Source organism: Microtus oregoni, unplaced genomic scaffold, assembly GCF_018167655.1.
Source record: "Microtus oregoni isolate MIOR12 unplaced genomic scaffold, Mior012 000056F_ref0000123, whole genome shotgun sequence".
Taxonomy (NCBI): Eukaryota; Metazoa; Chordata; class Mammalia; order Rodentia; family Cricetidae; genus Microtus; species Microtus oregoni.
Genome location: NW_024543832.1, coordinates 12,550,639 through 12,576,199, shown reverse-complemented (window position 1 = coordinate 12,576,199; position 25,561 = coordinate 12,550,639). Strand labels below are relative to the sequence as shown.

General features: G+C 42.9%; 1 protein-coding gene across 3 annotated transcripts in view; it reads right to left on the bottom strand.

Moving 5' to 3' along the window:
• Window positions 1-23,702, bottom strand: part of LOC121438598 (sphingomyelin synthase-related protein 1) — a 50,025-nt gene extending 26,323 nt beyond the window's left edge. For 2 of the 3 annotated variants that reach the window (XM_041638889.1, XM_041638890.1), the window contains exon 1: window positions 23,481-23,702. In XM_041638889.1, coding sequence (XP_041494823.1) covers window positions 23,481-23,636 — 156 coding nt within the window. In that variant the 5' untranslated portion in view covers window positions 23,637-23,702. Of the gene's footprint in view, window positions 1-23,424 lie in introns of all 3 variants that reach the window. The other variant, XM_041638891.1, reaches the window with a different exon arrangement.
• Between the last annotated feature and the right edge of the window lie 1,859 nt (window positions 23,703-25,561).

The window sequence follows — 25,561 nt, the reverse complement described above, 5'->3', positions numbered from 1 at the left end:
CAGTGATTGATAGTGGAGGGCCCAGGCCATTGTGGGTGGAATCATCCCCGGGCTGGTCCTGGGTTCTATTAAGAAAACGGGCTGAGCAGCCATGATGAGCAAGCAAGCCAGGAAACAGCACTCTGCCCGGCATCATCTCCTGCCTCCAGGTTCTTATCCTGTGATGACTTCCTTCAATGATGAATAGTGATATAGAAATATAAGCCAATTAACACCCCTCCAAGTTGCTTTGGTCATGGTATGATGTTTCATCACAGTAGTGATAACTGTAAGACACCCGCCCTCAAAAAAAAAAATAAAACTGTCAGGAATGGTGACAGTATATGTTTTAATACTAGCACTCAGATGACAGAGGCAAGAGGGTCTCTGAGTTCAAGGCCAGCTTGATCTATACAGCAAGTTCCTGTTGTAGGAATTTAGTAGAGTCACTGTATCTGGGGTAGTACTAGGATAAAGAGCTTCCCTGCATCTAGGATTAAACACCGGAGAGAACAGCAGTTTTCTAGAAGTACTCTGACCTTCACGAATCTTAGCTGTTTATCTGAAGGGACATTGCAGCCTCCCCTGACTTTGCCTAAGGTTCTTGTACTAGCAGGTAAAACAACTGACACACAGGAAAGGACTAAAGTCCTGAGGGCATGTGACGCTTCCCTCCAGAGGGGTATAGATTAGACAGAACCTTGCTGTGAGGAAATACTTCAACCAAAAAACAACTTTGTGTAACAATCCATGAATATGCCTGGCTGTTCAGGGTTTAGATCTTCGGAGGCTGGACCTCCCTGCTGCCACACAGCCCTTAAAATTTCACCTCAGAATGACCTCTTTTTTTGACCAACCCATGCAACACAGAACATCCTGCCAAGTTCCAGACCAACTAGAGTTACACAGTTACATAGAGTGACCCTGTCTCAAAACAAACAAAAAGGATGAAAAACCAGCAGAAAAGTAGTGTACTGGAATCCTCTCTACAAACAAAAGAATTGTTTGGCTACCAAATGTCATTTTGCTGCTAATGAAAAAAGTTACCCTAGGCTACACATTTCTCTGATCTAGCCTCACAAATCTTAAATACATCTTGCAAGTTAAGGAATCTTTATAGGATATGTAAGACTAGAATCCAAAAGCAAGACATTATAATCCATGGGGGGAAAAATCAATAGAAATTGATCAGAACTGACAGAGATAACAAAATTAGAAGGTAAAAGGAAATTTATAATTATGACAGCTGTATCATACATTTCAACATGCTACATAAAAATAGGTGTGCCGGGTATCTATTCTGCCCCTTTAGGAGACAAGCCATGCCCACCCCCACCCCCACCTGCTGAGGCAGGCAGATCTTCCTTCCTGCTTACAGCCTGACTCTCTTCCGTTTCTCTCTCTAAGAGGCAGCTTCTGTCTCTCCCCCTCTTTCTCCCTCTCTGTTCTTCTTCCCTTCCCCCTCCATAACCCACTAAATAAATATCCAACCTCACTCTGCATGGCATGCCTATCCATGTCTCTGTCTCTTTCCCACCCCTGCATGTTTCCCTGCCCAGGATCAGCCACCGCTCTGGGACCTGCAGCAGTCCCTGCCTGGGACTGGATGCTCTCAGGCCCCCCTACCCACTGCCTGCAGCCACATGGCCTGCTGCCTGCCACCGGGGATCCTGCAGCATTTTTATTAATCCATTACACTGGGAACATGCCTATCACCCAGCACTGAGGAGGTTGAAGTCAGGCATATCTAGAATTTGGGGCCAGTCTGACCTTCATGGTGAGTTCAGCAGAATCCCAGCTGTATCCACCCCCCCCCCCCCGCCCCAACTAGATAAAGAGAAAACTAGGTAACTCCCTGAGAGAAGCTCAGGTCTCAGGTGTGTCCTACTTTCTTCCTGAGGCCATCCTCCTCCTTTCCCTTAAGCACCTTGTTTAGAATCTATGTGGGAAATCTTTTCATAAGCACCTGTAACTCTAGTTCCAGGAGACTCTGATATCCTCTTCTGGCTTCCATGGGCACCAGGCACACACATGGTGCACAGACATGATAGCAGAAATAACACCCATACACACCTTTACCTCCAGAGCCATCTTGCTACTTTATATAATTAACATCTATAAACCTTATTCAAACGTCTAACAAAGCCCCCAACTCATGTGCATCTTTCTGGAGTGTGTACACATGAGGTCAGGTGCTGATGCAGAGTTTCAGATTCCCGGGGGCTGGAACCACAGGCAGTTGTGAGCCTTGTGACATGGAATCTCGGCTTCTTTATAAGAGCATTATTGTAGCTGTAATCACTGAGTCAAGCATGGTGGTACAGGCCAGCACTCAGGACTCAGGAGGCAATCGCGATAAAAAAGGCACCTTTGGAAAACCTACTAGTATCTGATTCCATGAGGAAAGCCTTCTTCCTAATTGTGCATGCTTAGTATAGAGGAGGCCATGAAAACTCATCCCCAGTGCGTACATACATATAGAAAATTTAAAAACAATGTAAACCATCAGAAGGTTTCTAGAACTGGTTAGGCATGGTGGTGGATGCCTGTAATCCCAGCACACCTGATATTCAGAGGCAGGCAGATCTCCTTGAGTTCCACGCTAGCCTGACATACATAGCAAGTTTTGGGTTAGCCAGAGCTACATAGTGAGACCTTGTTTGAAAAAACAACAAAATCAAGAAGTTTCTACTATTACTGTCAAGTTAGCAAGACTGTTACATAAAAGTACAACATACACAACACACAGCTGGCTCAGCTGGTAGAGTGTTTGCTTGCCAGGCAACCATGAGCACTTGAACTGGCTCCCCAGTATCCATTTAAGAACCACTTGAAAAGGCTAGGGTAGGAGGATGTCGTGCTATTTTGTTTATAATCTAACATAAAGCTTGCCTGAAGATCACAGTGCAGAGCTAAACCACTAGTTAGCCATAGAGGCCAGGCAGTGGTGGCTCACACCTTTAATTCCAGTACTTGGGGAGTCACACACCTTTAATCCCAGCACTAGGGAGGTGGAGGAGAGAGGAATATAAGGCAGGAGGAGACAGGAGCTCGGATGCAGTCTGCAGTCTGAGCACTGGTAGGGGTAAGAACTCTAGTGGCTGCCGCTCTGCTCTGACCCTTCAGCTTTTACCCCCTGATATCTGACTCCAGATATTTATTATTAATATCAATAAGAATATGTGCTACACCAGGGCGGAAAAGGGACTATAGTAATTTGTCTATAATCCCAATGCTGGGGATCCCTAGAGCTCATTGGCCAGCCAGCCTACTCAAATCAGTAAGCTCCAAGTTCCCATATTCAGTAAGAGATCTCATCTCAAAAACAGATGCGTATATATGCATGCATGCATCTCTGTATTTGTGTGTGTGTATATATATAATACATACTCAAAGAGCATTTTGTTTTTGTTTTTGTTTTGTTTTTTGAGACAGGGTTTCTCTGCTGCGTTGGAACCTGTCCTGGAACTAGCTCTTGTAGACCAGACTGGTCTCGAACTAACAGAGAGCTGTCTGACTCTACCTCCTGAGTACTGGGATTAAAAGCATGCGCCACCACCGCCCGGCTTCAAAGAGCATTTTAAAACTATAAAAACTGCCAGGCGGTAATTTTTGAAGTTCATGTTGGTACTTAACTAGTAATCCTCAAATTGGAGATCACCCTGGTGTCCTACCAAGTGAGGCCTTAACTCAAACAACTCAGGGTAGTAGGGATCAGACCCCTGTTGTTAGGCCACTGAAATCTCTAATTATCAGGAACTAAACTAATCTGGTCAAAAAATAAATTTAAGAGAGCTGCTATGCTCAGACTGTTTTAAATTGCATGACTAGTGTCCATAGGAAAGATAAAGTCCAATTTGTTTCGTGCTGTGCAGAACAGTCAGCTACTTTTGTTTATCTGTTATCTAGTGAAGTTTAATTCTGACCCATTGGTAGTCAAAGGCTGAGTGCAGAAGTGAACTGCTTGTGTCTCAATACTTCAGGGCTTTTGTTGTTGTTGTTGTTGTTGTTTGTGTTTTTTTCAAGACAGGGTTTCTCTGTGTAACAGTCCTAGTTGTCCTGAAACTACCTCTTGTAGACCAGACTGGCCTCGAACTTATAGAGATCCTCCAGCCTCTGCCTCCCAAGTGCTGGGATTAAAAGCGTGCACCACCACTGTGCAGCACTTCAGGGCTTTCTTAATTTCTCGTGACTTCAGAATGTACCTCTAGTTTTCATCTTAAAATGAAATGCTCCATTTATATGTACCAATTAACTTTTCAGAGCTGGGGATATATCTTGGGGGCAGTGCCTTGGTAAGCATACACTTTCGGGAAAGGAAAAGATACCAAGCTTTACATGCAATGCTTTTAAGTGTGGGTCAAGATGGGCATGGTGGTTCTGTCTGTGACCCCAGCACTGTAGGAAGCAAAGGCAGAAGGATCACAGCGAGTTTACATATCAAGAGCCAGGTCAGCCAGGACCATATTGTGAGGCTCAGTAGCAAAAGACAAAAAGTGAATCAAGATTTAATAATATAACTGAGTTAGTGTTTAGATAACATCTTGGATTCTTTGCTATGTTTTTCTGTTTATGGGGATCTGACCTATGGTGATGTGGAAATAGTAATAACATGGTGAACATAACAGTATGTAGTGAGTAGTGCAGTGTGCCATCACCGTGTCTCAACAGGACAGCACTCATGGTACGCAGAGGCTCTCCTTAAAGTTTATATATAAGAAATATAACTAGTAGTTTATAGGGTTTTTTTTTTTTTTTCGAGACAGGGTTTCTCTGTAGTTTTTGGAGCCTGTCCTGGAACTAGCTCTTGTAGACCAGGCTGGTCTCGAACTCACAAGGAGCCGCCTGCCTCTACCTCCCAAGTGCTGGGATTAAAGCTGTGCACAACCACCACCCGACTATATGTGTGGGTGCGTGCACCCATGTGTGTGGCCCCAGACAATGACACTGGTGTCCTGCTCTGTCACTTCCCATCTTACTCCTCTGAAACGCTTTCTCACTAAACCTGTTGCTAAGCCAGTGGCCAGCAAGCCCCAGTAAATCATCCCGTCCCCACTGCCAACAGTGTGGCTCTTTATATAGGTGATGAAGATCTGAACTCAGGTCCTCCACACTCGTGGAGCGAGCATCCCACCTGCAGAGTTATTTCCCCACACTCTAGCATGTTCTCTCTCTGTGTGAAATGAAAAAAAGTTAAAATAAACCTAATTTGAAGCCTGGTTTTTTTTTTAAAGATAATTTCACTTAATTCTAAACCGATGGCAGGGTTCTGTGAATACCTGTACATATCATTGTTATCTAAATTATTCATAGAACTCAAAACAGATCACTGGTTTGAGACAGAATCTCCTTTAATTCATTAAATAGCCAAGGATGGCCTTGAATACCTGATCCTCCGTCACCCAAATGCTAGAACCATAGACATCCACCATTTTATGCAACATATACTTTTTTTGTTTTGATTTTTGTTGGAGACAAGGTTTCTCTGTGTTAGAGCCCTGGCTGTCCTGGAACTCACTGTGTACACCAGGCTGGCCTTAAACTCAAAGAGATCAGCCTGCTTCTACCTCCCTCGTGCTAGGATTAAAAGCATGTGGTAGCATGCTCTACTCAGATATATTTTTTAAAAACTTTTTTTGTAATTGTTGAGAAAGGTCACACCATATATAGTCCAGGGTTGTCTCTAATCTGTGATCCTCCTGTCTAACCATGCTAGGAGTACCACATTGGTCTTGAGTTCAACTTGTTTCTTATCATGTTCTTTTTTTTTTCTTTTGGTTTTTCGAGACAGGTTTCTCTGTAGTTTTTGGAGCCTGTCCTGGAACTAGCTCTTGTAGACCAGGCTGGTCTCGAACTCACAGAGATCCGCCTGCCTCTGCCTCCTGAGTGCTGGGATTAAAGGCGTGTGCCACCACCGCCGGCTTCTTATCACGTTCTTATACACATCCTTGATGAAATGAGAACAGCTTAGAATAAATACAACTTAAAAGCTGGTGTTCTTAATATCAGCAGAGCTACTCTTTAATCCCTGAGTCTTTAGAGTGTATCTTTTGTCTCTCTTTGGAGAAATGCCTATTTAAGATTGTGGTAGGCTGGGCAGTGGTATTTCACACCTTTCATCCCAGCACAGTAGGGAGAGGCAAGCAGATCTCTGAGTTTGAGGCCAGCCAGAAAATGAAAAAAAAAAAAAAAAAGCTGTTAATCTCTGAAAATCTACAAATCCTTGCTAATACTTAGCTGCTCTCTTTTCAGTCTGTCCTTTACCCCAGGGAAAGCAGCATGATGCAGGACAAGGAGCAGATTCCTTGTGCTGGTTCTTGGGCGTGTACTTCAGTGTGCTGGTGACAAACCAGCCATCTGGGCACCTCAACACCCTTATTTGTTAAATGGAGAGGGGAAGGGAAGGAACAGGAGAAGCCTGGCACAAACAACACTGCAGAGCAGGCAGTGAGCACATGGATCTCATTTCACAGAAATACCGTCTCCACTTCATCTTTGCCTATTTGCTCAGAAGGCTCTCTCTTCTCTGCAGGGACCTCTGTTTTATACTTTGTACTCTTTCATCTCCCAAATAACAGATTATAAAATAAATATTAAAATAGTGGTAACAGCAGTGGCAGCTACATTTATTAATTGGCAGACAGTATTCAGAGGCTATATGAGATTTTCTAACACTCCACAGTTTTACGAGACAGATTAACTTCATTTTATAGATGAGATAACGATCAGAAAAGTGTAATTCGAGGTTCCTACTTGAAATTGACAGGGCAAGAATTCAAATTCAAGAATAAACTTTTTTTCCCACATGCATTTTATGTAGTGAGTTAGGTGGGGTGAGGGCACACCATTTAATATCAAGAAACTATGCCATTAAATATAAATATTTCAGCATGCATATTACAATAATGACAACTTCCTCTGGGCATGGTGGCTGGCATATGGCTGTAAGCCAGCACTTGGGAGGTAGAAGCTGGAGACTATGAGTATAAGACAAGCCTGTACTACTCAGCAAGACTCCACATGGGATTAAAAGAAGACAACCTCTTATAGCTGTATAATATCCATCATTGCACCTAAGAAAATTATTTTATATCTAGTTGTCTTTCCTATCTCTTTTCCTCTCAGGGTAGAGGTTAAGAGCTATGAATTACACTGGGTTATTACAGAATGATTCCTCTCTCTCTCTCTCTCTCTCTCTGAGGGGCAAGGGACAGACAGCATTTAGACTGGCACAATTCTATGGAATGACCTACATTTTGGATTTGCATAGTTGTCAACTGTGCTGTGTGGTCAGTGGTAGGTCACAAACACATGCCTTGGATGAGAAGGTAAAGATTTGTATGGAGTGTTTATAACATTTGGCTTTGAGACTGGAGAGGCATCTCAGTAGTTAAGAGCACTTGCTGTTCTTCCGAAGTTCTTCCAAGTTCAGTTCTCAGCATCCATACTGGGCAGCTCACAAATTCCTGTAACTATAGCTCCAGGTCATGTGAGACCTCTGGCTCCAGAGTCACTGCACACACGTGTATGCATGCATGTACACACACATACAACTAATAAAACACATCTTTAACCCCCCCCTTTGAGGCAGAGTCTCTCAAATAGCTCAGGATAACACTGTACTCCTGATCCTCCTGCATCTATCTCCTGAGAGGTGAGGTTATAGACATTAATGGCTTTATTTTAACCTTTACTTAACAGCAAGTAGTATAAATGAACCACTGTACAACCATAAAACATTCTCTACATAGAAGGACAACAAATTCAAACCAGAAGATTCAAATCAGACTGATCATTTAGCTTTAAAGAAGCCCAAATGGAGCCGGGTAGTGGTGGCACACGCCTTTAATCCCAGCACTTGGAAGGCAGAGGCAGGCGGATCTCTGTGAGTTCGAGACCAGCCTGGTCTACAAGAGCTAGTTCCAGGATAGGAACCAAAAAGCTACGGAGAAACCCTGTCTCAAAAAACCAAAAAAAAAGCCGGGCGGTGGTGGCACACGCCTTTAATCCCAGCACTCGGGAGGCAGAGGCAGGCGGATCTCTGTGAGTTCGAGACCAGCCTGGTCTACAAGAGCTAGTTCCAGGACAGGCTCCAAAGCTACAGAGAAACCCTGTCTCGAAAAAACCAAAAAAAAAAAAAAAAAAAAGCCCAAATGGTGAAATTGCTATCTTCAAAATGATAAGAGAAGGGTACTCAAAATAAGATGCAGGCAGATTTTAGATCATTTGTAATACAGAAAGGAAATGTTTTTCATGTGCTTGTACTGTATTATCAATACACACATAGCCTGAAGTGCTGTTTGTACTGTATTATAGATTCTTTTAAGAGGACTAGCCTTCACGTAACAAAGCTGGAAGACAGTCTTGAGCAAAAATGATAATGAGACTGTAAAGAATTCAAATATACAAAGTCATCCTTATCCCCAACCAGCTTATATACCACACTCATTATTTCTTAGTGAAACCAAAATTGCTGCCCCAGTACAGGTATCCACTGTCCTGTCATTCCTTCACAACTTTATCATTATTTGCCTAAAATGTATAAAAACATGTTGTTTTCAGGCTTCATCTTCTTTGCCAAGAACTCACACTCTACTGTCATTACTCACTCCTTGTATCAGTTGGAAAGAGGAAATGACATCCGTTTCATGTTGACGAAAGCGACAAAAGTGCGCACTGAGCCTTGGTGTCACCACATAATCCTGAGTTCAGAAGTCTGAAGAGCACTTATTTATCCAACCTTTTTAAAAACTCAGTGATAGGACAAGAACTGTGACCTCTCTTATCAAAGCTATTAGAAGAGAGCAGGAACCCAAAGCACGGCACATACAGTACGCCAGAGATGCCTCCAAGTGCTTTCCTCCCACGTTAAATAATTCTCACAGCAGTCACGTAAAGCAGACATTACTAATGTCTCCATCTGATAGATGAGACAACTGATATAAACGGGTCAGCAACTTACCCAAGACCAATTTAAGCCAGTAAATAAAACAAATAAAGATTTCCCTTCTATATACTATAAATATCTATTAGAATTGGTTAATAAAGAAGCTGCTTCCGCCTATGGCAGGAAAGACTATAGCTAGGCGGAAAACTATACTGAATACAGGGAGAAAGAAGGTGGTGTCAGGCAGACGCCATGTAGCTGCTGAAGGAAAAAGTCACCAAAACCTTACTGTTAAGTCACAGCCTTGTGGAAATACACAGATGAATAGAAATGGATTAATTTAAGATACAAGAGCTGGCTAGGAATACACCTGAGCCACTGGCCAAACCGTGTTGTAACTAATATAGTTTCTGTGTGATTATCCGGGTCTGGATGGCAGGGAAATGGAAAAGCAGTCTCCAATTACAAATATCAGTTAAAATGCATGTTCTTACCCACACATCGCTCAGCCTTGTCAACTGAGGGCTTCAGTCTTACTGTAAAACACAGCTCCAAATATTTTCTAGCTATCAGCACAATAAAGGCTGTAGTCACAGGTCTTGTACAACCCTGCACTTAGTAAGGGCCTGCTTCACACAGGCGCTAGAAACTAAGGCACAAGAGATGTAAATACCCTCACATGCCAAATTTATTCATCTATGAATTTTTGCTCTGCATACATTATGTAAAGTATTGTACTATCCAATGAGTCAGATTCCTAAACGAATCAAAATGATCCTGCCCTAAATTTCACAGTCTAGAAAGGGTTGTCAAAGGGCAATAAATAAATGTGAAAGGAATTCTTATAAAATTACCTAAGTTTTCAAAACAATACCAAGAAAGTGGTGACTTGTGTAATTTGTTAAAAAATTGGGAACAGCAAGGCAGTGGTGGCACACACCTTTAATCTCAGTACTTGTGAGGCAGAGACAGGAGGATCTCGATGAGTTTGAGGTCAGCCTGGTCTATAGAGTGAGTTCTAAGACTATAGAGAAACCCTGTCTTGAAAAACAAAACAAAACACACACACACACACAAAACCCTGAAAACATAGGGAGTTGGGGAAAACCTAGGTTATTTCCAGTTGGTAAGATAAAAGTGGTCACTAGTGTCATTTGAACAGAGCCTGTGAAGATGGAGCAGTAAAAGGACACCACGGAAACTGTGTAAGCAAAGACAGTAAGGCAGGAAACAGTGTGGAGCCACTGACAACCAAAGAGCACAGAAGTGTGCTAGGATTAAACAGACAACCGCAGGAGGCATGGTGGTACACACTCGGGGGCAAAGGCAGGTGGATTCTGAGTCTGAGGTCAGCCAGATCTACAGAACGAGTTCCAGGCTAACCACGGCTGCATAGTGAGACTGTGTGTCAAAAACATGAAGCATATCAACTACAAACTGGAACCAATCATAGAAAATGCTATCAAATTAAGAACCATGAGAATCACAGGACATTTTAAGTAAGAAGATGACATAATCAGTGTGCTTTAGAAACAATAATTTTTGACAGGCATAGTGGTGCACACCTTTAAACCCCACAATTTAGAAGGCAGAGGCTGGGGGAAATCTCTGAATTCAAGGCCAGCTTGGTCTACAGAGTGAGTGAGATATCCAGGGCAACATGGGGCGGGGGCGGGGAGAAAGAGAGAGAGAACATTAGCTACTCCTCCAGAGAACCCAGGTTCAATTCCCAGATATATATGGCACCTCAGAAACCATCTGTAACTTGTTCCAGGAGATTCAACCCCCTCTTCTGGCCTCTCTGGGTACTGCACACATGGTTCAGACAAGACACCCACACAAATAAAAATCACTATTTCTTAAAAAGAAAAAAAATTGTTAGAAGAGTGTAAAACACATCAGAAAGTTTGAGTTATGGTGAAGAATAGCTACACCTATACCTACCATATAAGCCAGCAATGAGACTCCTGAGAGCTCCAAAGAGATGAAAATTTGTGCCGACACAAACACCTACATACAAATGACAGCAGCACTACTTGTTGAAATGTCCAAGAATCCAAAAGAGCCTACAAAACGTCAACAGTTAAAACTGTGGTGCACTGGTACCATCAACTACAGCCTTGCAATAAAAACAAGTTATTGTATATTCAATACCTTGATGAGTCTCAAGTATGTACGAGTTGATGGAAAAAGCCAGTCTCAAAACCACACTGTGTGGTTCTACTTGTGCAACGCTTTCAACCTGACAAGATTATAGAAGAAGAATCGATTAGTGGTTGCCAGAGTTAGAGATAACAGCACAGAGAAGGATCTTTGTAATGAAGGAACAGTTCTTTATTTGGATTGGAACAATGTCTAAGAATCTATTCATTATAAAATGACAGTTTCCTGTTTCTGATAATGTCTTATAGTTATGTAATTTGTAACTACAGCAGGAAAATGAATGACAGTACATGGGTTCTCTGGCCCATCTGTGCTACTCCCTGTAAACCTTCATTTCAAAACAAAAAGTTTAAAAGTTCTTTTTTTAAAAACTATCCTAAATAATAAAAATTCCATGCCTTTTTTAGTTTTTAAAAAAAAAAAAAAAAAAAAAAAGTAAGAGGCGTTGATGGTAAGAGCTCTGTTCTTCCAGGACCTGAATCCAGTTCCCACCACCCACATTGGATGGCTCCAGCTGCAGGGGGAATCTGACACCTCTGCCTCCACAGGCACCTGTACTCATTTACATGTACCGATACACAGACACACATATAAATATGAAAACAAACAAACAAACAAAAAGCCTATTAGCCTGGAGCTGGAGGCGCACAACTTTAGTCCTGTGGACAGAGTGGTGGATCTCGGTGAGTTCAAGGCTAGCCTAGTCTACAGAATGAGTTCCAGGACAGCCAGAGCTACACAAAGAAACTCTATGTCAAAAACCAAACCTAACAAACAAACAACAACAAAAACTATTAATAGCTAATTCTAGGGCGGGCTCTTAACTCTACATTTCCAAAGTTTGTTTTATATATCGAGCATGTAAGAAAAAATTTTTTAAAAATTAAAACATTATTTTTCAGTGAGGTATAATACACTTAAGTAGATAAGCAAAAAATCAATTAAACTACTAATTTGTATATGTTTACATATACTAACAAAAGATAAGAAATACTGAGCTAACCAGCAAAACCACAATATCCAAAAGCATGATGACTACATCAACTTCATTCCCATAACTCTAACTGTAACTCAAGAATGCCTTCACCGTTACTCCAGGAGGAACCAAGACTTTAAACAGATAGTTGTCTGAGGCTTTGAATACATCACTTTGTTAACCAGGAGCACAGAATCCTTACAATGTTAACTCTGCAGTGATCTAAAACATTTAGTGCAGGGCTGGAGAGATGGCTCAGAGGTTAAGAGCATTGCCTGCTCTTCCAAAGGTCCTGAGTTCAATTCCCAGCAACCACATGGTGGCTCACAACCATCTGTAATGAGGTCTGGTGCCCTCTTCTGGCCTGCAGGCATACACAGAGACAGAATATTGTATACATAATAAATGAATAAATATTTAAAAAAATAAATAAAACATTTAGTGTAACTGTTTAATGTATGGCTGAATAAACTAAAAGTAGGGAGTTAAATTTGATAGAGCTTATCACCAACAGAATCTGATATAAAACTCAGAACCACGGTTAAGAATGCTGCCTCTGCCAAGCGGTGGCATATGTCTTTAATCCCAGCATTTAGGAGACCGAAGCAGGAGCATCTCTGTAAATTTGAGGCCAGCCTGATCTATGTAGTAAGTTCCAGAACAGCCAAGGCTATACAGAGAAACTCTGTCTGAAAAAACAAAAACAAAACAAAACAAAACAAAATGCTGCCTCTGAGCTGGGTATACATGCAGACAGAACACTGTATATATAATAATAAATAAACATTTTTTTTAAAAAATCTAAAAGTAAGCCCCATGTGGTGGTATAATCCAGCACTCTGCAGGGGAGGCAGAAGAACCAGGAAGTTTGTCATCCTTGTCTACAGACCAGCTCAGATTATCTGAAACCTTGTCTCAAAAAAAAAAAAGTACCAAAAAATAAACAAACCAAAAACAACAATGCCCCCAGAAAACCCACTTTTAAGTAGCTAGCTCCTATAGTTGTATCTGTAACGCCCCCCCCCCCAACCTGGAGAGAGTTTAAGCCAGTCAGGGAACATCCTTAGAGGGACTGTGGAGCCCATCTCTTCCTCGCCCTGCTCTACCCTTTCCCGTCATAAGGTAAACAAGCTTTGCATGATATGCTTCCTCTATACATATTAAAAAGCAACAGGGCCAGAACCTCTGAATCCACAAGTCAAATAAATCATCTCTGTAGGTGCCGCCTCAGACATTTTGTTAAAGTAACAGAAACCTGACTGACACTCACTGGACATAATGCTAGTGTATCAAAGAAAGGCCTTCACACTCATGTTTATTACAGTAGCTAAGATACAAAATCAACCTAGCTGGCCACCAAACAGATAACCAGGTGAAGAGAATCACAAAGGAATATACTCCAGACAGAAACCAAACAGAAGCCAACGCCCTGGAGCTGGGGTTACAAAACTGCTTGAGATCAGGAAGTATGCGGCAGTCCTAAGAGGGATTCGCTAATAAAAACACCTAGCTCTCAGACTTCATCAGACAAATGCTAATTCAGCTGTGGAGCGCTTAGCTACCATCTCCCTGCAAGGCTCAGGGACAACTGGGAAAGATGAGGTGAAAAGAAACAGAGGTTCTGGACAACCAGGGCAAAACTGTCGTCTGGATATGACAGACCCGCTATACTTAAGGACTCACAGAGCTGGGGTTCCCTTCACAAAACCCGTACAAAATCAAGTCAGTCAACATTCCAGCACAGAGTGGGGAGACCTCTAAAGCTCCCAACTCCAACTGAGGAGTTATTGACAGTTGGTGGCTTCTAGGGGAGTAAGTACCTTAGGCCAAAGCTCCAGGGAAGGTCCCCACCCAGGAGTATAGGGGTAGCACAAATTGAACTAGTAAACTGGTTATTTAAAAAACAAAACAAAACAAAAACAAGAAAAAAAAAACAGCTGAGAGGGATTGCCGCCTTTAATCCCAGTACTCAGGAGGCAGAGGTAGGTGATCTTTGTGAGTTCGAGGTCAAGTTTACAGTCTACAAATCAAGTTCCAGGACAGACAGGGTTGTCACACAGAGGAACCCTGTCTTGGAAAAAGAAAAAGAAAAGAAGAAGAAAAAAAGACATGAGTTGGGAGGAAGTGGAGTGGTAGGGAGGTACGATGGGGAGAAATGGTGGGTGAATATGGTCAAAATATATCGTATGAAGAGATTAAATTCTCAAAGAATTAATGAAAGTGGTCTATTTTTAAAATAAATAAAAATTTCAACCACTTTCACTAAAATGGGTGGACTGGGGGATATTATGTTAAGTACATAAAGTCAGGTATAACGAAGCATGATTAATAAAAGCTCAGAGACTAATATTGGAGTTCAACCTGAATATTCAAAAAGCAAAGCAGCCAATCAATCACTGGCTCTTACCTCAACCTCAGTCTGAAATAGTGATTCTGCCTCCAAGAATCTCAGAATGAGACTGTGTCTGAGAGCTGTCTCCTCCCATTTTATAATCCTCCCTAGGGCTGAGATTAAAGGCATGCACCACTGGGATTAAAGGCAAGCACCGCCGGTTTCCATAGCAACTATTGTGGGTATTGGGATTAAAGGTGTGTGGTGCCATTGCCTGGTCTTTAAAGCTGACCAGGGGGGCTGTTTTACCCTCAGCTCTTTAAGCAAGCTTTATTAAAATACAATTGAAATGCCACCACAGCATAAAGTCAGTATACTCTCTCCCTAATGTGTAATCAAAATGAAGGCAAGCTGATAGAGCATCGTGATGCTAGAGAAAGGCCGGCTACTATGTACAACAAAACAGACAGAAGCAATAATCCTGGGCCTGGGAAAGTAGCTCAGACGGAGAGTGCTTCTTGTTTGAGTCCCTGCATTCAATCTTTAGTTATTACAGCAGTAAAAGTGAGGAAGATATAAGTGAGTTTATATAGACTGAGCAGTTATATCGCATGCACACACACATGCACGCAAATCAATTAATGAAAAGAGGCCGAGAATTTCAAAAAGATCAAGGAAGTGTATATGGGAGGTTTTGGAGGGAGGAAAGAGAAGGGAGAAATGTAATTATAATCTCAAAAGTAAAAAATAAAGGGGCTGGAGAGGTTAATAGCACTGGCTGCTCTTCCAGAGGTCCTGCCTTAAATTCCCAGCAACCACATGGTGGCTCACAGCCATCTATAGCGGGATCTGATGTCCTCTTCTACCACGCAGGCATACATGCAAGTAGAGCACTCATACGAAAAATACATCAAAATAAATAAATAACAAGTAAAAAGAATAAGGAGAAAAGCGAGGGAGGGAGGGAGGGAGAGAGGGAGGGAGGAACTCTAGTGTTTGGTTGCAGAATGGGATCATTACAGTTCACAATAACCTATATTTTATTAACAAATGGAAAAAAGGAGTTCCAAGCCTCCAAATGGAAATGTTAATCACCCTGATCTGATCATTTTATAAGGGTATTTTTTACCAGTTTTCACACTGGGAGCTGGGGAAATGGCCAGTGGGTAAAAGTACTTGTTGTGCAAGCATCAGGACCTGAATTCCAACACTCGCAAAAAAAGCCCACCATGACAGAGACTCATCCTCTGGCTTCATGAGCGCCCATGTACACACCCCCCCAAACACACCACAAAAATTTAAAACAAAAAAAATCCTGCTTTTAAAAATACACTGTATCTCCTAAACATGACCAGTTTTGAGTTAAACAGGTCTTGAAAGTTTAAGGACATGGGGAACTGGAAAGATGGTTCAGCTGGTAAATGCTGGTCAGATAAGCATGAGGGAAGTTCAGAGCCGGATCACCAGCATAAAAGGCCAGCAGGGTGGGCTGGGAGGCAAAGACAGGAAATTCTTCAAGCTCACTGGCTAGCCACTGAGCTCAAAGTCTTAAAGAGGTGGAGTCGTGATCCAGACACAGAGCAAGCAAAATGTGACTGCCTCGCCTAAAAGGTACCGAGCCACGTGGCTAACATAGACAAGAATAATGGGTTAATATAGGTTATAAGAGTTAATAAGAAGCCTGAGCTAATGGGCCAATCAGTTTATAACTTAAAAAAAAAAAAACCTTGAAGAAGTGACTAAGGAAGACATCCAGCACCAACCTCAGACCTTCCCACGCACATTTTCTCTCTCTACACAAGGGCAAAGAACTAACCTGCTGATCTGAGCATTATAAACTGTAGACATGTTGAATTACCACTCTGCACTTTGAAAACACATACGACTGAAGTATTTTTAAAAGAAAATTAAATAAAAATACAAATTTATGCAATATACAATTGGTTATTGTTAATATCTAAAAGGACAACTTGAGAAAAAACTGGGCAAGTTCTGAAAAACGACAGGCACCCCTGAAAGACCTGGATAAATCCAGACCTCCCCAGCAGGAAGAAAATAGCCAAAAGTCCAAGCAGGAAGAGAGGAATCAAGGATCTAGGATTAGCCGGTTCAGTGAATGTGTATTGGGAACGAGCTGATTATGACCTTGGGAGTGGTCCTGAGAGGCTGGAAGTTGCCCCCTTGTAATCTCCACTGATATTTTCGGAATTTTCTGTGACACACTCCTTGCCAATTCCGGATCACTGGGCTGTGGTTTCATTTCTTAAAAATTGGTTCTCGGCCGGGAGGCCGTGGCGCACGCCTTTAATCCCAGCACTCAGGAGGCAGAGGCAGGCGGATCTTTGTGAGTTCGAGACCAGCCTGGTCTACAAGAGCTAGTTCCAGGACAGGCTCCAAAACCACAGAGAAACCCTGTCTCGATAAACCAAAAAAAAAAAAAAAAAAAATTGGTTCTCCCGGTCACTCGGGGTCGAACTCTTCCCCGTCTCATCTCATCAATTAAAGCGTGTGATTGCAGCAAGGGTGGTTTCTCGTGAGTTACTGGGGGGTCGTGTTATCCCGAGGCTTGAGTGAGAGTCTCCCCGCACCGGGGGTCTTTCACCCCTAAACAAAAGACACAAACCACCAGGCTTAATTATCTCAACACACAAAACCACACTTGGTTCTAATTTATCATTAGACAAGCTTTAATCAACTCTTGCTCTTAATCTGTTCAATTTATGCCTGTGTGAGTGTGCACACATTTCTTGCGTATGTACAAATTTCTCCAAAATAATGGGCTACAGCTATATAAAGCATTCACTTAGATTCAATGACAACCATACATTCAAATATCCCTAAATCAGTGATTTTTAACCTCTGAGTTGTGACCCCTTTAGGGTGGGGCAGTGTGTCAAATGATCCTTTCACAGGGGTCAATCTAAGACCATCAGAAAACAGATTATTCAACTATGATTCATAACAGTACAAAATTATAGCTACATAGTAACAAAAATAATTTTATGGGCCAGGTGGTGGTGGCAAACACCTTTAATCCCAGCACTCAGAAGGCAAAGGCAGGAGGATCTCTGAGTTTGAGTTCATCCTGATCTACAAGAGCTAGTTTCAGGACAGCTAAGGCTGTTACACAGAGAAACCCTGTCTTGAAAAAACATCAAATAAATAATAATAATAATAATAAAATTTTATGATTGGGGTCACAACATGAGAACTATATTAAAGAGTCATAGCATTAGAAAGGTTGAGAACCACTGTCTTAAAAGAATTCACAACTGAAGAAACAAATGCAGAATATGGTGTTTTGGAAAATTACTGATTTGATAATCGGCACAAGTTTTAAATTTTTTATTGTTTCTAAGTGGTGTTGGAAAAAAACAAAAACAAAAAAAGAAAAGAAAAAAAGAAATCCATACCTCAAGGCTCAAGACATAACAATAAAGAGTAAAGAGTCTTAAAATTTATGAACAGGTACCAGGAGGTGGTGGCACACGCCTTTAATCCCAACAGATCTCTGTGAGTTGGAGGACAGCCTGGTCTGTAGAGCTAGTTCAGGACAGCTAGGGCTACACAGAGAAACCCTGTCTTGAATAAAAAAGAGACTGTGAACAGGAATAGGTTGTATGGCACAACATCCCTTTAATCCCAGTACTTGAGAGGGAGACTGTTTCAAAAGGGAGAGAGGAAAAGGGTTAGAGGGCTAGACCGAAGAAAATAAATTATGGGCAAGGCTAATACACTCCCAGGGATGGAAAAGTTCAGCTTTCCCGCAGGACGCTTGCATGGCTTGTAGAAGGCCTTAACCAGAACCCCTAGCACTAAAGAAAACGAAAAACATTTTAAAAGGAGAATGGCCATATAGTTTTTCTTTTCCTTTTTTACTTTTTCGTTTTTTGAGCTCTTGTTGTCCTGGAGCTCACTTTGTAGACTAGGCTGGCCTCAAGCTCACAGACTCTCCGGCTTCCGCCTCCTGGGTGTTGGGATTAGCACCAAACAGCTTTTCAATTCATATATCACTAGGCTACTGTTTGACTTTACATACATTTCTTGAGAAAGTATGCATAATTTACCCTGTCTTCTAGCTGTTGTCTTACAGTGTATACTTTTCTGGCACCCTGTGGGTTTTGTTTGTTTTTTTTAATCCTTCTTGGTTGTGTACATACATGGTAGAGATATAGCTAAGACTAAAGAGCTGACATGGCTAGCTTTCTTTGAAACAACAAAATAATAAGAGTACTGTTCTCTTATAGGGTTGGGTACTCTTATAGACAATGTGTTGTTTTTTTCTTGTTTTGTTTTGTTGAGACAGGGTTTCTCTGTGTAACAGCCCTAGCTGTCCTGGAACTAGCTCTGTAGACCAGGTTGGCCTTGAACTCACAAAGACCCACCTGCCTCTGACTCCCTAGTGCTGGGGTGTGTCTCACCACCACCCGGCTACAGTGTATTATTCTTATAGGGACAGTGATGTCATTTGTAAGGTGATAATTTTTCAAATATTACTACCAGAATCTGAGAGTTCTGAATCTGACAAAGCAACTGCTTGTTAGAAATTTTACTTTTATTTCTGCTCTTTGAGTTGTTGCAAATTATTCGGGAAAAATTAATTCAGAGTATTTATTAACCAAAACAAATAAACAAAACCACTGTGGGCTGATGAGGTGGTTGTGGAGAAAGGTGCCAGCTGCCACATCTGATGACCCTGGGGACCCACATGGTGGAAGAAGAGAACTGACTCAAGTTCCTTTTGACCTCCACCAGGTGCTGTGGCTTAGTTGACATTGCCATAAATAGATAAATAAACAAACAAAGTTTCTTAAAAGCTACAGGCAGGCTAAAATAAGCCCAACTCCTATTTAATACAGTCTATGTGCTATGGATTCAGCAGACACAAATTATACCAATTTGCATATCCATAAACAAAACTCTAAGACTAGCTTACAAAAGCAAACAGCATATCATACTCTGGGATGTCTATCTAAACTTCAGGATTAACAATTCTGTAACAGTCACTTCACTCTAAGCTTTGTTTTCTATTTCATTAGAAAAATCGAAAATTCTAAATAGCATTTTCTGTGAGCAAATAAAAATTTTTCTCTCTAAATTTACTGAAAGAGGCTAGAGAGTTGGCTCAGTGGTTAATGGTGCTTTTTGTTGTTGTAAAAGATCCGGGTTCGATTCCCAGAAACCACATGGAGGCTCACTGCCTCCTCAGGCAATAAGCACACATATGGTGCACAGATGCAGACACATGAAATAATAAAAACAAATCTAAAATAAAATAAATTTATTCAACGATAGTTTGTTTTTTCTTAGCAAACACAGGATGTTTCTTCTAAAACATATCATAGGAACTCTGCATTGCAAAACAGGTGCAGAGGTGCAGAAGCAATCCCTACTCTGCATACTCCAGTCTCTTGGTATGGCCTTTCTATGGTGCCTGCACACCACCTCTGACCAGCAGAAAGCAGGGAAATGTATCTGCTCCATTTTCTTGGCTGCAGTTCCGAGACACATTTATATTTGCTGTACTAAGCACGTACTTCATACTCCAGAGTTCTCGTGTGTATCAAAGGAGCACAAATCTCTTCTGGCTTCATCAGACCTTTAAATCAAAGCTTTCATTATTGAGTTGCACATAATTCTATCCACATACAGAATTGAGCTCAATGAGTAAAAATGTAACAGACAGTTTGTGGCCTAGGCTATGCCAAAAATGTTTACATAGCAATCAAAATTTAGTGGCAAATAAATTAGTTTGCCTAATTAGACCTGGCACTATGTCACAGAACACTAGTAAGTAAGTCTGTGAAACTAAGAAGTATAGGCAGGCTGGCAGTTTGACTTATTGACAGATAAAGTCTGTTATTTTTATTTTTTATACTGGCAACTGGACTCAGGATTTGAACAACTGGCAAAAACTCTTATCAACTGAACTACAACACACATTCTCTCTCTCTCTCTCTCTCTCTCTCTCTCTCTCTCGTGTTCCCTCCTTCCCTCCCTCCCTTCTTCTTCTTCTTCTTCTTCTTCTTCTTCTTCTTCTCTCTCTCTCTCTCTCTCTCACAACACACACACACACACACACACACACACTTTTAAGAGAGGGATGAGACTGGTCATGACTCCTAATCCTCTTAGTTTGTCTTGAGTGCCGGGATTTCATGTATAAACCACCATGCCCAGATTAAAATCTTTATTGTTGTATGTTATATCACAAATCTAGTCAATGTAACAGAAAACATTGAACCAAGACTTCATAATCTAGTACATACTATGAAAATGTACTAGTTAGCGCCGGGCGGTGGTGGCGCACACCTTTAATCCCAGCACTTGGGAGGCAGAGGCAGGCAGATCTCTGTGAGTTCGAGGCCAGACTGGTCTACAAGACCTAGTTCCGGGACCAGCAACAAAGCTACAGAGAAACCCTGTCTCGAAAAACCAAAAAAAAAAAAAAAAAAAGTACTAGTTAACCTTAAAAAAACATAATTAGAAAATAGAAAAGACATCTTTAAGTTAATGGCCAGGCTAGCTACAATCAATACTAAATAGACATCAGGCTGGGAGGCAGAAATCTTAAAAGACTTTTAACAAGCTGGTTAATAGGGCTCTCCCCTCCAACTGCTTGGGGTTGAACCCAGAGCCTCCTGAATGCTAGGCAAATGCTCTGTCACTAAGTTACAGCTTAAACTGGGCGATGGTGGCGCACGCTTTTAATCCCAGCACTCGGGAGGCAGAGGCAGGCGGATCTCTGTGAGTTCGAGACCAGCCTGGTCTACAAGAGCTAGTTCCAGGACAGGCTCCAAAGCCACAGAGAAACCCTGTCTCGAAAAACCAAAAAAAAACTAAGTTACAGCTTAATGTGGCATTGACCTAAGACAAAATAATACCAGCATCCATTAGAACATCTGGATTTAACAGTCTGAGGAAAGTCATGACAATGTCTCAATCAGCCATAGCCAAGTTACAGTCAAGTACTGAAGACATGACAACAAAACCAACACATTTGCAGGCAACTGTGAAGCTCTGCAGAATGAGAATGCTACCAAAAGCATGTCTCTGACTGCACCTGCCAACTCAGCCACTGCAGTAGTGAAGGCTCCTCTGACTTATAGTAGCTGCCATAAACTGACTTTCCTTTCCAACTATGTGATGGCGAGAAGTGACAGAGCAAAGTAAAAACACAGTCATCACTAGGCATGCTAACCTTTAATCCTGGGACCCATACAACAGCTTCACTCCTTCATGACAATGGTAGGATGCCTCAGCAAAGAATTCTTCTTCTTTTTGCTTGTTTGTTTTGTTTTTTTCGAGACAGGGTTTCTCTGTGTAACCAACTGGCCTAGCTGCCTTAGAACTAACTTTTGTAGGCCAGGCTGGCCTCAAATTCAGAGAGCCACCTGCCTCTGCCTGTAATCCAAACACTCAGGAGGCTGACACGGGAGAATCATGAGTTAAAGGCTAGCCAGTATTACACACCGAGAATGCTTCCAAAAAAAGACCAGAGCTAACATGATGAAGGGTCCCAGTCTGCCAGGAAAAGCAGAAATATAAACAGTAACGTGCCATAAAATCCTTCATCCAAAGATCCTCTTTACTAAAGAAGTTTACCTTTTGACAGCCTCCAGAAAAGCAAAATTAAGAATTCACCTATTCTTTGAGAAAACTACTAATTCTACTGAGCATTCAATGGTATGATATACGGTCCATTTACATAAACAAACTTAAAAGCTTGTTGTGATCAATGAATGATCATCTCATGACGATTCAGCAGTAGATGCTTGTTGGAGTGGAAAATAATTAAAACTTGGTTTGAAAATGTCCAACAACTTATCAAAACCTACCTGATGAGCCACAAAAGTCAAACACAAGCCTCAGTTAAAAGTCCAAGTCTCCACAGAGCCACGTTACTGTTCTATTTCTACTAAGAGTGAACACAAATTTTGGGATCAATACTTTCCTGGCAGAATTACGACTTTGGTACTACGTCTTCTAGAAAAAGCACCTGTTCCTTCTGTCAGCTGCCAGCTATAACCTCCCTTTACTACCCTCTTTTTTTCTAGAGCACTATAGAAAAAAATATATCATTAATGCAAAAATCTGCAAAATAGAATACTGGCCCTGAAAAAGTTGTCAAAATTACCCCTCAAATTTTTTACAAGGGAACCCTAACCCTGGAGTTACCAATAGGAAGATCCTGTAGGTTCCTGGACTGTTGGCATATGTCCTCTTAACCCAGGAATCTCCTGGGACCATATTTCCACCCTGTGGCAATCTGCGGGTCAACTCAAGCCGTACGCAAGTGTTAACAATTTTCACTTATTATCTGAAAATCCAAGAATCCAAAACCCTCTTGCAGGTTTAATCTTTAAAACTGGAAAGTAATGTATTAAATCCTTTCTTAAGATTTAAACTTGTCCGACATCTAAACCGTCTCAAGAAAGCACAAAGAAAAAGAATAAACCACTCGCGTCAGAAGAAATCTGAGTGACATCTCTATTTCCAGAAATCACTACCATCTTCTAACATCACTTCCTCTCCATTCGCCTCCCTTGTCCGTGGACGCGAATAGGTGATGCATACCCGCTCCTCAACAAGAGAGCCGTATAGCCCACATCCACTACCCAGAGATCTTCGGCGCCTTGAACGCCACTTTCCTGTGAAAAAGTCATCCCCCAAGGGTTCATTTTTCTTCCTGGACTTTTTCTTTCTAACCTTTAGACCAAGAGACTTCCCATCCTACCCCTCCCTCTTTCCAGCCAACCCTAACTCCCGGCCCTTCAAAGCCACCATTCCCACCGGGTCAGGTGGCTGTCAGTCCCCACCCGGCTGCCTTGCCCTTGCGCCGGTTTCAGGCGGCCCGGGGCCAGTTCTTCCCATTCCTCACACCCACGGCAATAGCCCAGGGCGCCTCCTCCTCCGCGTCCGGGTTCCGGGGACCCCTCGCACGTCCCTCCTTCACCAGCGGGGCTGCAAGGCCCCTGAGCCTCGCCCCTCGTTGCCCGACTTCCTCCGGATTCCATTCCAGAGCGGCCTACCCCGGCGCCCCCAACCGTCTCCCCGCGGTCCCCAGCGTCCCCGGCTCTCACTCACCCTTGGCAGCAGGTGCCCCCCAATCTCCCCTCTCCTCAGCCTCGGAGCCCGCTCACCTCCGCGGTGGGAGTCGAGCTGTCCGGACCCAGCTCGGAGCTGGCGTCCGGGGTCCTCGGCGCGTCGGCGGAGCGCAGCGCCTCGAGCGGCAGACGCAGAGCCCGGGAAGGGGAGCCGGAGCGCAGGCTGGAGCCAGCTCGGCTACGCGCGGGCATCGCTCCGGCCCCGTCGGCGACCCGCCGCCAGCAGCGGCCAGCCGAACCGGAACTGCTTCGGGGGGCGGGGCGTATCGGAGAAGGGGCGAGGACAAAACCGGAAGGGAACCGGGAAACCCGAAGGGAGGCGAAAGCGCACGCGTCAGAGCCAACCATAGGCAGCCAAGGAGTCTTAATGAAGGTGGGAGAGTTCCAGTGGGGTTGCTGACTGGGGTAAGGGCCTAGTGGGAGCCGATTCTGAGTTCTTTAAAGGGGCTAGCTCCTCTTCATCCAGCCCCCACGTAACACTATTATTGCTCCTTTATTCTGACTGTGTCTATGCAATCTGACTGTAATCGCAATCATTGTTTCAACTATGCAAAGCAGATCTCTCACACACAGAAAGGTCAAGAAACACTGTAGCCTGACACAGCACAGTTAATATGTTTCCAAGCTGGTATTCCAACCCCCAGTTGTCATCAGAACCTGTGTTCTTTTCTGCCACTACTCTACCTAACAGAATGTCCCCTTCTAACCCAAGCCTAGGGCTGGCAGAAACCATGTCTAAAGCCATCTACAACTTGAATTTTAGGTCGTCTTTGGCTCTACTTCCTTGAACAATGCAGGACCAGCTTTGTTGTTTCTAAAGGGGTTGGGGGCAGGTTCTGAAGTGATAGAAGGGTAGACATGGGTGCCGCCTTGGTGTGGCCTTTCCCTTCAAACCAGACTCCAAGAGCAGGGCGGCCAGGAATCTGTTCAGTTCCCTCATACCCTTCAGGGCCTCCATGAAGCCACATGAGACGGCAAGACATCCATTGTAGGCAGAGGACTCTCCCATCCCCAAAATGTTTCTGATGGAGGTAGACATGTAGTTCAGTGGTTAGAGCACTTGCTGCCCTTGCAGGAGACCCAGATTCAATCCCCTGCCCCCACATGACACCTCACAACCTCCTAGAACTCTGATTCCAGAGGATTCAACACTGTCTTCTAGCCACAGCTGGCACTGAGTGCGTGTGACACACACACAGATGCAGGCACTCAAAACCATGTTAAAACTTATTTTATGTCTCAGTGTTTGCCTGCATGTATGTCTGTGCTTCTAACCACTGAGTCATCTCTCCAGTACCAATAAAATATTTTTAATTGGACCGGGCAATGGTGGCACACGCCTTTAATCCCAGCACTCGGGAGGCAGAGGCAGGCGGATCTCTGTGAGTTCAAGACCAGCCTGGTCTACAGAGCTAGTTCCAGGACAGGCTCCAAAGCCACAGAGAAATCCTGTCTCGAAAAACCTAAAAAAAAAAAAGAAAAAGAAAAAGAAATTAACTATCTTCGCTATAGAATCATCATTCAGATCTTTCATGTGCATTTTCTGGGCACACTTCAGATGCTTTCCTCCATGTCTCCCTAAGTTTTTCTAACCCCACAACTCAGACATTATCCCCGAGTTCCACTGCCGTAGGCTCCAATCCTGTGACATTGGGTCCCACAAAGTGTGTAGCCCACTTGGACCTGCAAAGCTCTTTTCTAACATTCATCACTGGGTGCTTTAACTCTGTCCTCAGAACCTAATAACCTGTGCTAGGGCTCTAAACCTATGAATTAAACTATTTCAAAACAGCTACTGTATGCTAGACACAGTGAACCTTTTGCTTAACCCTTGAAACAACACACCTCCAGGGCAAGTGTATACTTAAGTTCACTGAAGAAACTGGTGGAGGTGGAGAAAGCTAGTGACTTGTTGGGGTCTAATTCCACGTTCTCAGAGACATTAAGAATGGGAGTTGACACAAGAGAAATAGGTCTTGTCCTCTTTGGAGGCCCCTGGGACTTGCTGAGTCACTTTGTCTCACCTGTTACTGCCAATCTTTGGGAAGGAGACATGACACCAGGGGGCAGAGAAGACGGAGCTGACAGCAGAGGCAGAGGGGAAGGCAGGCTGGCCC